The sequence below is a fragment of the Halichoerus grypus genome, chromosome 1 (assembly GCF_964656455.1).
Source record: "Halichoerus grypus chromosome 1, mHalGry1.hap1.1, whole genome shotgun sequence".
Classification (NCBI taxonomy): domain Eukaryota; kingdom Metazoa; phylum Chordata; class Mammalia; order Carnivora; family Phocidae; genus Halichoerus; species Halichoerus grypus.
Genome location: NC_135712.1, coordinates 174,324,018 through 174,336,730, shown reverse-complemented (window position 1 = coordinate 174,336,730; position 12,713 = coordinate 174,324,018). Strand labels below are relative to the sequence as shown.

General features: G+C 37.9%; 1 protein-coding gene across 2 annotated transcripts in view; it reads left to right on the top strand.

The window, feature by feature from the left end:
• CNTN6 (contactin 6) overlaps positions 1-12,713 on the top strand; it is a 292,999-nt gene that overhangs the window by 222,272 nt on the left and 58,014 nt on the right. For both annotated transcript variants that reach the window (XM_036079841.2, XM_036079849.2), the window contains exon 11: positions 1,465-1,615. In XM_036079841.2, the coding sequence (XP_035935734.1) occupies positions 1,465-1,615 (151 nt within the window). The remainder of the gene's footprint in view (positions 1-1,464; positions 1,616-12,713) is intronic.

The following is a 12,713-nucleotide window of genomic DNA, read 5'->3' as shown; positions in this document are numbered from 1 at the left end:
CCTCTCATTAGAAAATGCAAAATTGCCTTGCGTCCTTACAGTAAAATCCTTTTATGCCAATGGCTAGAACTTTGCCACAATGCCACCCAGACCTGAAGGAAAGCTGGGCAGATAAGTCCCTATAGTGAAAGGAGTGATAGAAGCAGTTTGAGAATGATAATCTCAGTGGTGTCTGTTACAATAAATAACCCATTAGTGTCTTTTATCACAAAGTTTTCTTCATAGTAGGAATAAAGGAGATAAAAGAGAGGAAAGATCAAGCAAAGAGACAAAATTTCATGAGCTTATGGACAATGGCCATTGATTTGTTTGTTTATTCTTTGAATCACTACTACTATGTATTGAACATTTATGTGTACTAAGCACTAAAAATATGATTATCAATACTTAAGTGATCTTTACTTTCAGAGAACCTATAGTTTCACCGAGAAAAGAAAGCTAAATTTAAAGATATGGTTATTATGGTCAATAATTGAGTAATTGTTGTCAGACTTCATGGCAAGTTGAATATAACCCTAAATTGAGGACGTTCTCTTTAAGCTGAGATTCAAAACGAAAGCATGCACAGGTCAGTGGAAGGGCAAAGAAACAATACTTGAAATGCCCAGAAACAAAAGAGTATGGCATATCTGAGAGAATTTCAGCTCAATTAGACTTTAGACTAGGAATGGGGATTGGATACATGGGTTCCCACATTCATGAAGCTGGAAAGACTCAGATGCATCCAGTCAGTCTAATAATTTCTCACTCTCATGAACTTATATTTGTTCAACATCTATTGAGTGGGGACAAAGTTGAAACTGACAAAGACTTTTTTTTTTTTTTTTTAATTTCTGCTCAGCCTGCCTGCTTCTACAGAAGACAGAGTATTTCCATTTTGCTGGTTAAAGGCTTGTCTGAAGAAATCTGACATAGTAATAGAGTATTCCTGACTTAATTCAATGCTATCTTACATTTCACATTTAGGATCATTACCTTAACTGGAATAGATTTGGTGATTTCCCTAATCAGGGTTCAAATCCCTTCTTCTGTCTCTTATGGAACCATCTTCACCCTCTTTATTTTAAACACTGTTAAGAATGTGACTCTTTGTAATTGGCTTCTTCCCCCAATCCAACTGGCTTTTGTTAATCCCAATGACTTGCACCAAAACAAAAATAAATTACATTTATTGAGCACATACTTGGTGCCAGGCAGTCTGCTATACTTCTTCACAGATGTTATCTCATTTAATCTCCACAGTAAAATTCTGAGGTGGTATCTATTGTCATCTTCATTTTTCAAATGAAAATAGAACTCCAAAATGCCAAGTTGGTAACTGGCCCCAGAACAGCCTGAGCAAAATAGCTTGAAAAAGAGCTCTGGGTACAAATATTAAATTTAGTCTCATATACCACATCATCACATTACCACATGTTAATTAAGTGAGAAACTTAACAATTTTGTTTTTAATTTTGTTCTTAGCCTCAGCTCCTGATTTCTCTAAAAATCCCATTAAAAAAAATTCAGTTGTTCAAGTTGGTGGGGATATTACTATCGAATGCAAGCCAAATGCTTTTCCTAGGGCAACTATCTCCTGGAAAAGAGGAATGGAGAGCCTGAAACAAAGCAAAAGGTAAATAAATCTCTTTTTTGTTATAGTTTGAACTATTTTGTAGTACAGTATCTTCCAAATCTAAGTCTTCTAAAATTCTCTCCCTTATCCCTTAACTACGTTAAGGGATATCCAGTTAAGTCCCTTAACTTACGACTGGGTACTCACAGATACCAAACATTTCCACATGATAGCAAAAACTAAAGAATCTTATAAACTTAAGACCTGTTTGTATAATTTTGCTGCAATATATTTCGTGCATGCACTTATAATATATTTTTAAAAATCCTTTAAGACCTTTTTCTATATTCAACTTGAAGATTTTTCCTGACCCAGCCTGCTGAGAAATCAGTGAGAAGAGCATTACACAAAAGAGAGAGACACTTATACTCACACACCTGGTGTTGTGGTTTTTAAATAGTCACACAGGTGTTCACCCCATGACAAAATGAATTCACCACATGAAAAAAATGTAGAGAGGTTCCTGTAGAGAAAGAAGAGAGGTTTCCTTCTATTCTGGATGTGATTGAGAAATCCTGGATCAAAACTGGCATGTTTTCTAGGAGAGTTTAGATAGAGCAAAACAGGTGTTTTCCTCTACTTGGAATACATTTCATTGAGTTGTAGTATAGAACCTTGTACACCCAGAGATAACTAGTCGGTAGTTGAGCTCTACTGTAATGACCCGTGTGTGTTACTGTGTGATCAGATGTGCAATGGAATGAGCCATTGTGCTGAAGATGTGAAAATGTTTCAATGAGCACTTTGTAGGCCTCATTCGTATCATTAACTCACATGCATACCTGATCAGGCAGGTAACATAAATGAACAAGACAGGCCAGGTAAAAGAAAGGACAGCTCAAGTGTGATGAGACATGGCAGTCTGCCAGTCTTATGAGACAAGGCTGTGATGGCCTGGAGAGTGAGTTCTACACCAAAACTAGATAGTCACTCCAAATCCAGGCAGACATTGTTTTGTGGGAGGGTAGAACTTCAGACAGGGTTGTAGAACTTCCAACATTTCAAGAAAAACTAGAAATTTGGGTGTTGGCATTGAATCTTCTGAGCCAATAAAAATGCCCAAAGGCTGGAATGCAGGGACACCATCTTGTTATTTCTGATCTAGGACTGCTTTTGTGGTCAAGGGAGAGAGAAAAGGAGGTTAAAACAGACAAATAGTGCTGATTGTATAGAGTGCTATCAGGGTTATATCTAGTGCCATGAAGAGCCTCTCCTGACATGACAAGATATACAAGAGAAAGACCTTTCTTGGGCACTCTCTTTCCTTACTGTCTTCTGTCTCCAGTGAGCCCTATAGCCTTACACTGAAGCTTTTCCCTGGACAGGGATTTTTGTCAAATGTATCTGTACATGCCCTGTGCCTTTGGCATAGAACCCGAACTCAATAAATATCCGTGGAATGAATGACTGTGTCAAAAAAAGGCGAATATGTAAGGTGTCACCAGCTTTAGAGAAAAGCTCTTCCAGAGGAGATACCTTGAGACAGAAGAACAGAAGCTTCAAAGCTAAGGAGAAAAGACAGATGAAGGGAAATCTGTTGTCCTGGTCCTGACTGGGCTTCTTCCTCTGTGTAGACAGCCTAGGAGATCATTGCAAGTATTCTCAACAGCTTTGGACATGGGATTCCTTTTAAATGTTTCCTCTTTGATTCCTGAAATCTAATTGAGGCTTGAAGACACTGCTGTAGAACTGGAAAACTCAAGAGACACCATTGTATCAAACACAGTGGTCTGTACTGAGAGTTGAGATAAATTGATTACTTCGTTTCCTAAAGTGACTCAAAGTCTTCACCTAAGTAGCAGGAATGACTGATGTTTACTGTCTATAATCTTTAAAGACTCAAACACAGTGTATGTGGGGAGGAGAAAGAGAAGGAAGAGGATTTGAATAAAATAAGAAAATGAGAGGAAAAAAATTGAGAGTATGAGGGGAACTGCTTTTAAAATGGCTTTTCAGGTTTATGTTTTATTTTGCCCCATGTAGAATGAATTTGGGATCTTTTTTAGCCTCTGAAGAGTTACTAATAGCATATCAGATTCAGCACTGTCTCACTGTAATTAAAGGAGTGATCTGTGCGATTTCTATTCACAGATGCTTCTTCTGTAATTCTGTTCTCTCACTGTGATAAGACTTCATTACAGGTTTCAACAAAAGAAAATAAACAAACAAACAAAATTATCTCCTGAACACGTGTCTTAAAAAAAATGGAAAAAAAAAAGTTAAGCCCTGAAGTACATGGTAATTACAGACATACATCTCTGCCAGTTATAGATTACCTTAAGCAGTAATTTGCAAAGGTCACACAGCCAGTTCTGTGAGACTTCGTGTCTCTGCGTGATTTCTATCCTGTCCCCTTTTCTATTGCCTTCTGACCTGACTGGTTCCATTAAGTGTGTGGTTTCATGCTGGTTACCGGGAAATGCAGCACCTATGCTTCTGTTTGTGTTGACTTAATGGCTTTTTTGTCTTCTAATCATGGGGATTTCCAAAGTTGAAGGTAAAAATTAGAGTTGTGATTAAAAAGAAAAGAAGAGAGGAAGGGAGGAAAGAAGGAAGGAATTTTATAGAGCCAGATCCTAAACTCAAAGACAGAACACTGAGTGCCAATATACATTTTTAAATGCCACACCAGCCTGTTTATTTCCCTTAAATAGAAAGATAAATATAATTCCTACCCTCTCATACCTCTGTTAAAGCATGACACAGTTGTATACATAGAAAGATTTAAAACGTCATATATGGAAAACAATTTAAATATTTACAATGATTCCAAGTAGGAATAGTTTTTAGTTCTTAACCTTGGAAATGCACATGTGGGAAAATGCACATTTTTACTTTCTGTTATAAAACTTCTATATGGTCCTGTCTACTTTGAAATTTGATTGTCACTAACTCTTGCTTCCAATAAAGTGTAACTACCTAGAGATGGTTGAAAGGACTCTAAAGAAGCCTATTCAAAGTAATCTTACCATATTACCTACTTATAAAAAAAATAGTGGCAATATATATATTTTGACAATTTCCTCCACTCTTACATGAATTGAGACAGCATACGTCACCTAGGTAGTAAATGATAAAGCTTGGACTCTATGCCAAGTTGCCCATCTCTGTTGCTAGATCTTTTCCACTCAACGATAATGGAGAACATACTTGATTCTCTTTTTTTTTTTTTTTTCGAAGGGCTGTTTTCACATGATTTAACCTAATTTCATGTATTGGTAATTGAGATCAAACAACAATTCTGAGATTAATTTAACATGTTTCTTATTGGCCTGTGTGCCACAATTGAAGTCTTGACTATTTTATGGTTTCTGTCTTTCATAAGTGCCTGTATTCATGGAAGGCTGTCCAAGCAGAGGAGTTTTCCTACAACTAAAAATAGGTAGATAACATTACAGAGTCCAAAGGCTGCCTGGTTTCCTGCTGGGAATGTATGGTCTTATGACATCTACCTCATTCTTTTTGGAGCTGCAAGTCATTTAGCAATAGCACCTAAATTGAATAGTAGCAAAGGTATGTTCCTATGGGCAAAAATGGGGGTGTATTGCAAAGAGCCCTGCCTTGGAAATTAGAAAACAGGGATTTTGATTCCAGTTCTATCACTGATGAGTGGCCTGACCTTGGATAAAACCACCAGCATACTCTCAGTTTTTTGGGTGTTTTTTGTTTTTTTCTTTTGAGGTAGCTGTTTTCTGGATTTATTTAAACACTATCCCCATGCAGTGACTGCCAGAATAGAGATTATATATTAGAAATCAATGCAAAACATTAGTGTGCCAGGTTAAAATTGCAGCTACTATCACAGTTATAATTTTATATATATTTCACTGATTTCGTCAGGTGACCAAGTGATTGAGCCAGACATGATGATTGCTGTAAATTATCAAAACAGCCAAAATGATCTGATTGGATGGATTCAGATGTTAGAGAGCCCCAGCAGCCGGACCGTAGCAAGACCGTAGTGAGCACCACTCTCCTTCACCATGATAGGCCCAGCACCCAGCTCCAACCTGGGACATAACAGACATTCAATAAATATTTTCTGTGTTGCGAAATCAATGAAAGTTAAAATCTACTTTGCTTTGTTTGTATCTACCTGACTTAAGACATTTTGCAGTTAAACCAAAAACTTACTTAATAATTAATAGGCCCATGATGCGCTCATTCATTCTATAAATATTTAATGAACACCTACTACGTTCCAAATACTATACTAGGTGTTGTGAGTAAAATGTTAAGCTAGTCAAAAACGTGACACCTACTATCCTTTCGTAAGAAAGTGTTTTTCTTTGCAGTTATTGGGAGTCAGAAGATCTGGGTTTAAGTCCCAACGCTATTTCTCACGTAGTTAACTTCTAGCAAGTCCTTTAGCTTCAGTAGTCCTCAGTTAAATCACTTGAAAAATGGAGAAAATAGTACCTGTCTCTCCCATTTGGTTGTATGAGACTCAAAAGACAGCATGTGTGGAAAGACTGGGAGATCTGTAGACTCTCCTGTCGTTGGCTGCCTTTATTGCTGTGATCCTAATCTTTATGTAAATCCCAGTTTAACAGTCTTACCTCTACCAGCCAGGGTAAAAACCATGAGCTTGACCACAGAAAGTCAAGATGAATACAGATTAAGTTTATCTCTGGAAGGCATTCTGGGCAATTGAGGGAATCAATTCCGCATCTGCTAAGTTTGATTAATCACTTTTTTTTTTTCTTTGTGGCTCCACTTAGCAAGTGAACTGACAGAAACCAAAGGCCTAGATTTATCTCCTTGTGCTCAGTGACTGCTGGCTGCCTGTTCAGGGATCACCTCCTGAATTTAATAGTAAATGCCAACCTGCTGGACAGACAGCTCCAAGTTGTCCTCTGATGAGCAGCATTAAATACAATGCCTAAATCACCTGATATTTGGTCAGAGTGCACAAACAATGTCTGAGCAATAAAAATAAGAGATAGGGTGTTTTTCCTATTATTGAAAGATAGCTGAATTAATAAGTTAATCCACCACATTTCTTCCTCATTTATCGGAAAAAGAAAAGATCCACCACATCTCTCTCTCACGTCCTAAGATAAAATAAAATAAAGCAAAACAAAGTAAAATAAAATCCAGTTATATATCAGACTCATTAATAATGAAAAGATTCATTTTAAGCACCTTCTTTATGTCAAGCAGTATATCAGATAATTTATATATCTCCAAGTTAAAGGATACTTCTTTTCATATGCAGATACATTTCTGAGGAACACCGTTGTCACACAGTTAAATAGGGTTATGTTTCTACCACTTTCACCTTAGTAATCTCAAAGAGGTAAATACAAAGATACTTTGAAATTCACTGAATATCAAACTGAAAAGTAGAAGTTCTGTCCCTTGGCAGCTGGTCTCAGAACATGATCATATTTCCTCAATTTGATATAAGAGGACTGCTAAACTCCCTAGAACCAATTCTATTACCCCTACCCACTTGGGGTTGCAGAGAGAAAGGGGGGTGCAGAGTTACAAACAGACCTTCTCAAATCCATGAATCTTGTGTGCTTTATCCCTTAATAATGATCCTATTAAACTGTGTGGCCCTGGGCCCTTGGCACAACGCATGTACCTTATGGGAACATATGAACCCCTTAAGTAACATGGAATCTAGTAGTGGTGCTTATTCAATATTTTTGCCTTTGAGCCCCAAATTTAGCAGGCCCACTTCCATTTGCATGGCACTCCAACACCTTGAGACCTCCCTCCTAAACACAATAGTCAGTTGTGAGAAGGGGCTAGGGGGAGTTGAAATATGGCAGTGAATCAGTGGAGAGAGGAAGAAGAGATAAGAGAGAAGGAAGCAAAGACAAAGAAGGATGAAAGAAAGGAACAGGGCATTCTCTGTGCCAAGAAAAAATTGATGGTTACTGAGCAAGTCATTTGACCTTTATTCTCTTCATGAGTAAAAATGTACCCTTGGGAGGACCTTTTGAAATTCCTTAGCAGAGTCACACAGAAGATGAACAGAATAAAAATTAGTTTGTCTTTGTTCCACTCTTTGCTAAACGAGCTATACAAAGTGGTTCCTTTGGTTACATAGCCCATTGCCCAACACTTTGCTCCAATTCCACTTTCTCCTTGGAGCCTTTTCACGACCAGGGCATCAGCTAATGGGGGTCCATCTGCCTGAATGTAAGGGAGCCAGTTATATGATGTCCCCTTCCTGTTTGACCCTTCTCTATGTATCTTTCACTATCTGCTTTCTAAATCACCACAGTTCCTTTTTCTTTTACCTTTACCCCCAAGTGCTAAACCTTAATAAAACATCCCCTCCACACATGTCTATTCAATGCAACTTTAACCACAATGTAGCAACCGGCAAGCAAATTTCTCTATCTCTTCCTCCCCTTTGCAGAGCTTCCTAATGGTACAAGCAAATAAACCTAATTTTATTTTGTATCACCAACTACTTAATGTAATAGTGCTTAGTACATCAGGTAGCATGAGTATCAAATAGGCAAATGAACCATATGTTCCCATGTTTAAGGAAGAATGACAGTCTGCATAATGCCAGGCTTATTACAATCTCCCTTCTGTGCTGCCTCTTTGTAATAAAATTTTAAATTGTTCATACTCAACTCCTGAGAGCCTTGTTAAGGTGAGCCTTTCCAAGGGAATACATGCTGAAGATGTCAAGAGCCATCTGATACTCTTGCCTCTGTCACGCAAAGATTTAACAAGCTAAAATCCTGTGTGCTCCTGTCAGTCTTGCCCTCATTTTTCCCTCTTGCCATCCAATCCTCCATTCTTTATCCCCACTGGCCTCCACGGGTCTGGAGCACTGACCCTGTAGCACAATGCATGCAAAGCCACCTGCCTGCCATGGTCGGAAAAAGGCTCCGGTTCATTAAAGATGTAAAGCCTGCCTTTAAACTCAGCCTGCCCAGCTGGGTGTGAGCTCTTTTACACCACTGCCTTGGGTTAGACTGTTATTGCTGTAGTTCCCTATTTAAAGTGTTTTAATGATGGGTAATAACATCCTGTAGCTTTAAACCAAGGGCAAATATGACAAAGCGAAGAAGTTCCACAAATAAATGGCATCTAATATTCTGGCACTTACTGTATCTTAAAATAAGAAATACATAAGCTTTGTTGTGGAGTTGCTGTGAATTTGTAGTCTATATCAGTAGGCTTCAAATTTGATCGTGCATAAGATCCTTGTGAAAAATGCAGATCCCAGAGTCATGTCCAAGATTTTCAGTCAGTAGGTAGGAAGCAGGGCTGAGGAATCTGCTTTTTTAATATAAGTTCACGCCCTCTGCTCTCAAGAGAAGCCGAGACTTTTGAATACCCCTTAGAGAAACACTAGTTTGATGCAAACATGTTACTTGAAAAATAGAAAATTCATTTTATTTCCATTCCCCCCAGAACTTTGCTTCCTATATTAAATGCTTGATTCTTCATCTTATCTCACTGACGAGGAGATATAAGTCCTCAGTTCAGTTACTTTTTGAAAATATGAATACAATTGGCCTTGGAATGATATCTACTTACTTTAGTGTTTGCTTCTAATTTCTGAGTGACATTTATATCTTCCAAAGTTTACATAAATATTCAACAGCAATAATTTTATAGACAGAAAAGGTCAGTTATTAGTGCAATTTATACAAATGACCTTTTGTTCTTAGTTTGACTTTTGAGGAGAGATCTGATTACTTGATTTGCTTAAAGTACAATGCTCCTTACTTAGAAAGAAACTGTTTGTTCTCCAGGTATGTGTTACACCTTCACCTCCTAACAGACGCTGATGGGCATATGGAAAATTAACCAATAGAAATAAATGGGAAGGATAGAATTGCTGTCTTATAGAAATTATGATCCAGTTGAAGAAATAAAATCCTAACCAACTGTGTGACAGTCAGTCTTGTTAATATCTTCACAATGAAGTCAGGCTTGTCAGAACAGTGTTTTAATCACTGGCTATTATTTACCATTTTCCTTTATCTTTTTTTCTTTTTTTCCCACTGTAGAATTGTGTTTGGGGTCGACGGGGATGTTTTTGCTTTTGTTTTGCTTCCAAATGAAATTTATGCTAGAGCCCATTTCATAAAACAGGCTAAAACTGAACCAACCTGGCTAAGGTCCTGGAGGGAAAACCAGAGCCCCTCGCCACGCCCCGCCCACTTCCCTGGCAGCCCCGAGCTGGCTTCCCCCCCACAGCCCGTGGTGCGCCCTCAGAAGCGCCTTAGATTTCCTGAGAGCACAGTCCGAGAAGTGCTGATTTGGAGTGACAAATCTGCTTCTCAAGTGTGACTTGTCAAACTCTTCATTTATTTATAAGCACAGTTGCAAACCAATTTGACAGGCCTTGCGAAAAAATTCTGGGTTTATAAATTTGAATGTGCTCCGAGTCTCGCGGGGGAAGCAGACAGGTCAACAGCTCCAGGGCAGCGGGGTATGTGTCACCACAGACAGAAGATGGTGACGACTGACTCGGCTTACAGGAGTTCAGAAAGGCTTCAGCAGGTTGGGCGTAACCGAGCTGGCACTTGAAGGGTAGGTAGGAAGTTTTCCTAGAAAACAAAGGTGGGAAGACCTGGTTTTTTTATGTGGCTATCTTACTGCATAGTGTCCTACGTGATGCCAGTTGAAAGGTTTGGATAGGCACTTACCTTCCTCAGTGCAGGATATGATTCCTCTAAGTACACACACAAATCATTTTGTGAGCCATCCAACGGTTGACTCTGACGGCTTAGGGATGCTTAGAGACACATAATTATACCTATTTTTTTTTTTCGTTCTATCTCAGATTAAATTAACTAATACAGTGAGAAATCTGTCCTTCTCATTGTTGACCCTGAATCTCATCAAATAATAAGAATAATAGTAATAGTAATAATATTAACTTATAGTACCAGTGTTAAGATGTTAGATACATCATTTCATTTACTTTTTACAAGATGCCTATGAGGGGGGTATTACTTATTGGTATTTTTAGATGGTTAATACGGAGGCTTAGCAAAGTTAAACATCACATCTACAGTCACACAGCTAGTGAGTAATAGAAATGCATTCAGTTCCGGGAGGCTCTGCCTCCAAAGCTCTGTGTAATCTTAAACACCACAATGTAGGCTTTCAGTTTAGTTTTCCGATGTCGTATGGTGTCCATCTGTGAAGCTAAAAGCAGACCATCATGCCATACACATTATTTGTTCATTATTTTTTTCAGTTTAAACTACAGCTCTTACAAAAACAGGGATATATACAGTCAAATTCTATTTTTACATCAATAAAAGGTATAGTATAAGTCTATATGTTGTCATAGCACTGATAGATGGAGTCTTAACTCACACCAACAAAATAAAATCAGTCCTCTTAGTGGCTTAGTTTCCTACAGCTGCAATATTCAAATGACTGATTGGATTTTTAATGTAACATACAATATAATTTTTGGTGACATATAGACATCGATATACAAATTCAATAAATAAGGATAAACTCCCTAAGCTCTATGAAGGACTTGATCTAGGTATGAAATTATGTATTATAATTAAGAAGAAGAATAATTAGAGTTAGCAGACAAGGAGTCACATCCAAGTTGGTATCCCATTCTCAGCCACATTTGTAAGCTTACTTCTGTAGACTCTGAAGAAGATACTAATTCAATAGCCAATGGGGATCCAGAATTGGAAACTCCACTCACATCTACCACCAAAACCACATTCAAGATGGCAGGAGAAAGTATTTCCCAGATACACCATGTTCTGAAAAAACCAAAGGACAGAGGTAGAATGAAAAGGGCTAATAATCCTAAATGTTCCAACCCAACTCCCTCACCCCCCCCCCTTTTTTTTTTTTAATACCTGAGGGAAACCAAGGACTTCAGGGATAAAGTTACTAGTTTAAGGTCACAGGGCTGTGTTTGAATCTTGTCTGTCTCAAAGTATGCTGCAGGTATAACTTCACATTTGCAAACTTTCAAAGTCTCAAGGAGATCACACAATAGGCTGATCATCATAAATGTAATTGAAGTGTAGCCAAAAGTCCTGACAATGTTTGAACTTCTCCATTCCTTTCTGCACAGCTCTCTCTCCCATTGTGTTTTCAATTGGTTCTCCTGTAGTTATTTTAGGAGCCTACTTTAAAAAAAAAAAAAAAATGTCTTTTTAAGTCCTGTGTTACAAACTTTTTTGGTCCTTTGTCAACTTTATAATTTCCCCTTTTTTTTTTTTTTTTTATTTGCTTGGGTTGTAAGGCATGTTAGCATATGAATCTGTATTAATTCCCTTTTGTGTTTTCTCAGGCATCCCAAAATACTGCAGCAAATGGAGACACTTTTCTTTATCTTTCCTTCCCTTCTTCTACTGAACAGCTAAATACTCCTCTTAGGCCTCTTACACTGGATTAATTTAGCTAAGCTTTCCATCTGATGCTGTTTTGTTAATGTTAAATCACATTTCCTTAACATTTCATGGGCATCAGCCTAGCAGCGCACACTGGCATGCCATCGGAATAAAGACACATCATGACACCAAATAATTATGTTATTTAGCAACTGCTCTTATCTGCCATCTCCTAATTTGTGTCACAATTCAGTCAGCCAGAATCTGTGTTTGTGTTGTGTGTCAGCTACTACAAAGCTGGTGCTTAAATTATTTGGGTTTATTAAACAAGGAGTCACATTTTGATGATCTAAGGTCTGAATATTTGATGCTTGGTTTCTGCTTTGGAGTTTAGGACAGTTGAACCAAGGACTTAACTTTGAAACACTGGCTGTTCACACTGGTTAATTACACATTAGGCATAAAATACAACCGCCAAAAGCAGAAATTAAAAAAAAAAAAAATTAGACACTGGCATCGGTGATGTTTTTATTTCCATGTGAATTAAAAGGTGTTTGAGCCCATTTTAATCTGCAGGTAGGACTTCTATACAATCCTTGGCGAGTTAAACCCTTTCAGTTAGTTGTGTAATGACCCTCAAATCATGTTTGATTAATCAGTTCTAGGGATTAGTTATTTAATGTGTTTAAAATAGATGTTCCTCTCATTTGTAAAAGGGGCAGCATAAAGACATCCCTGCATGCCTGCTTTCCCCTAGGCACCAAAAGAAATGTGCTTTCTGACAAAACATAGCA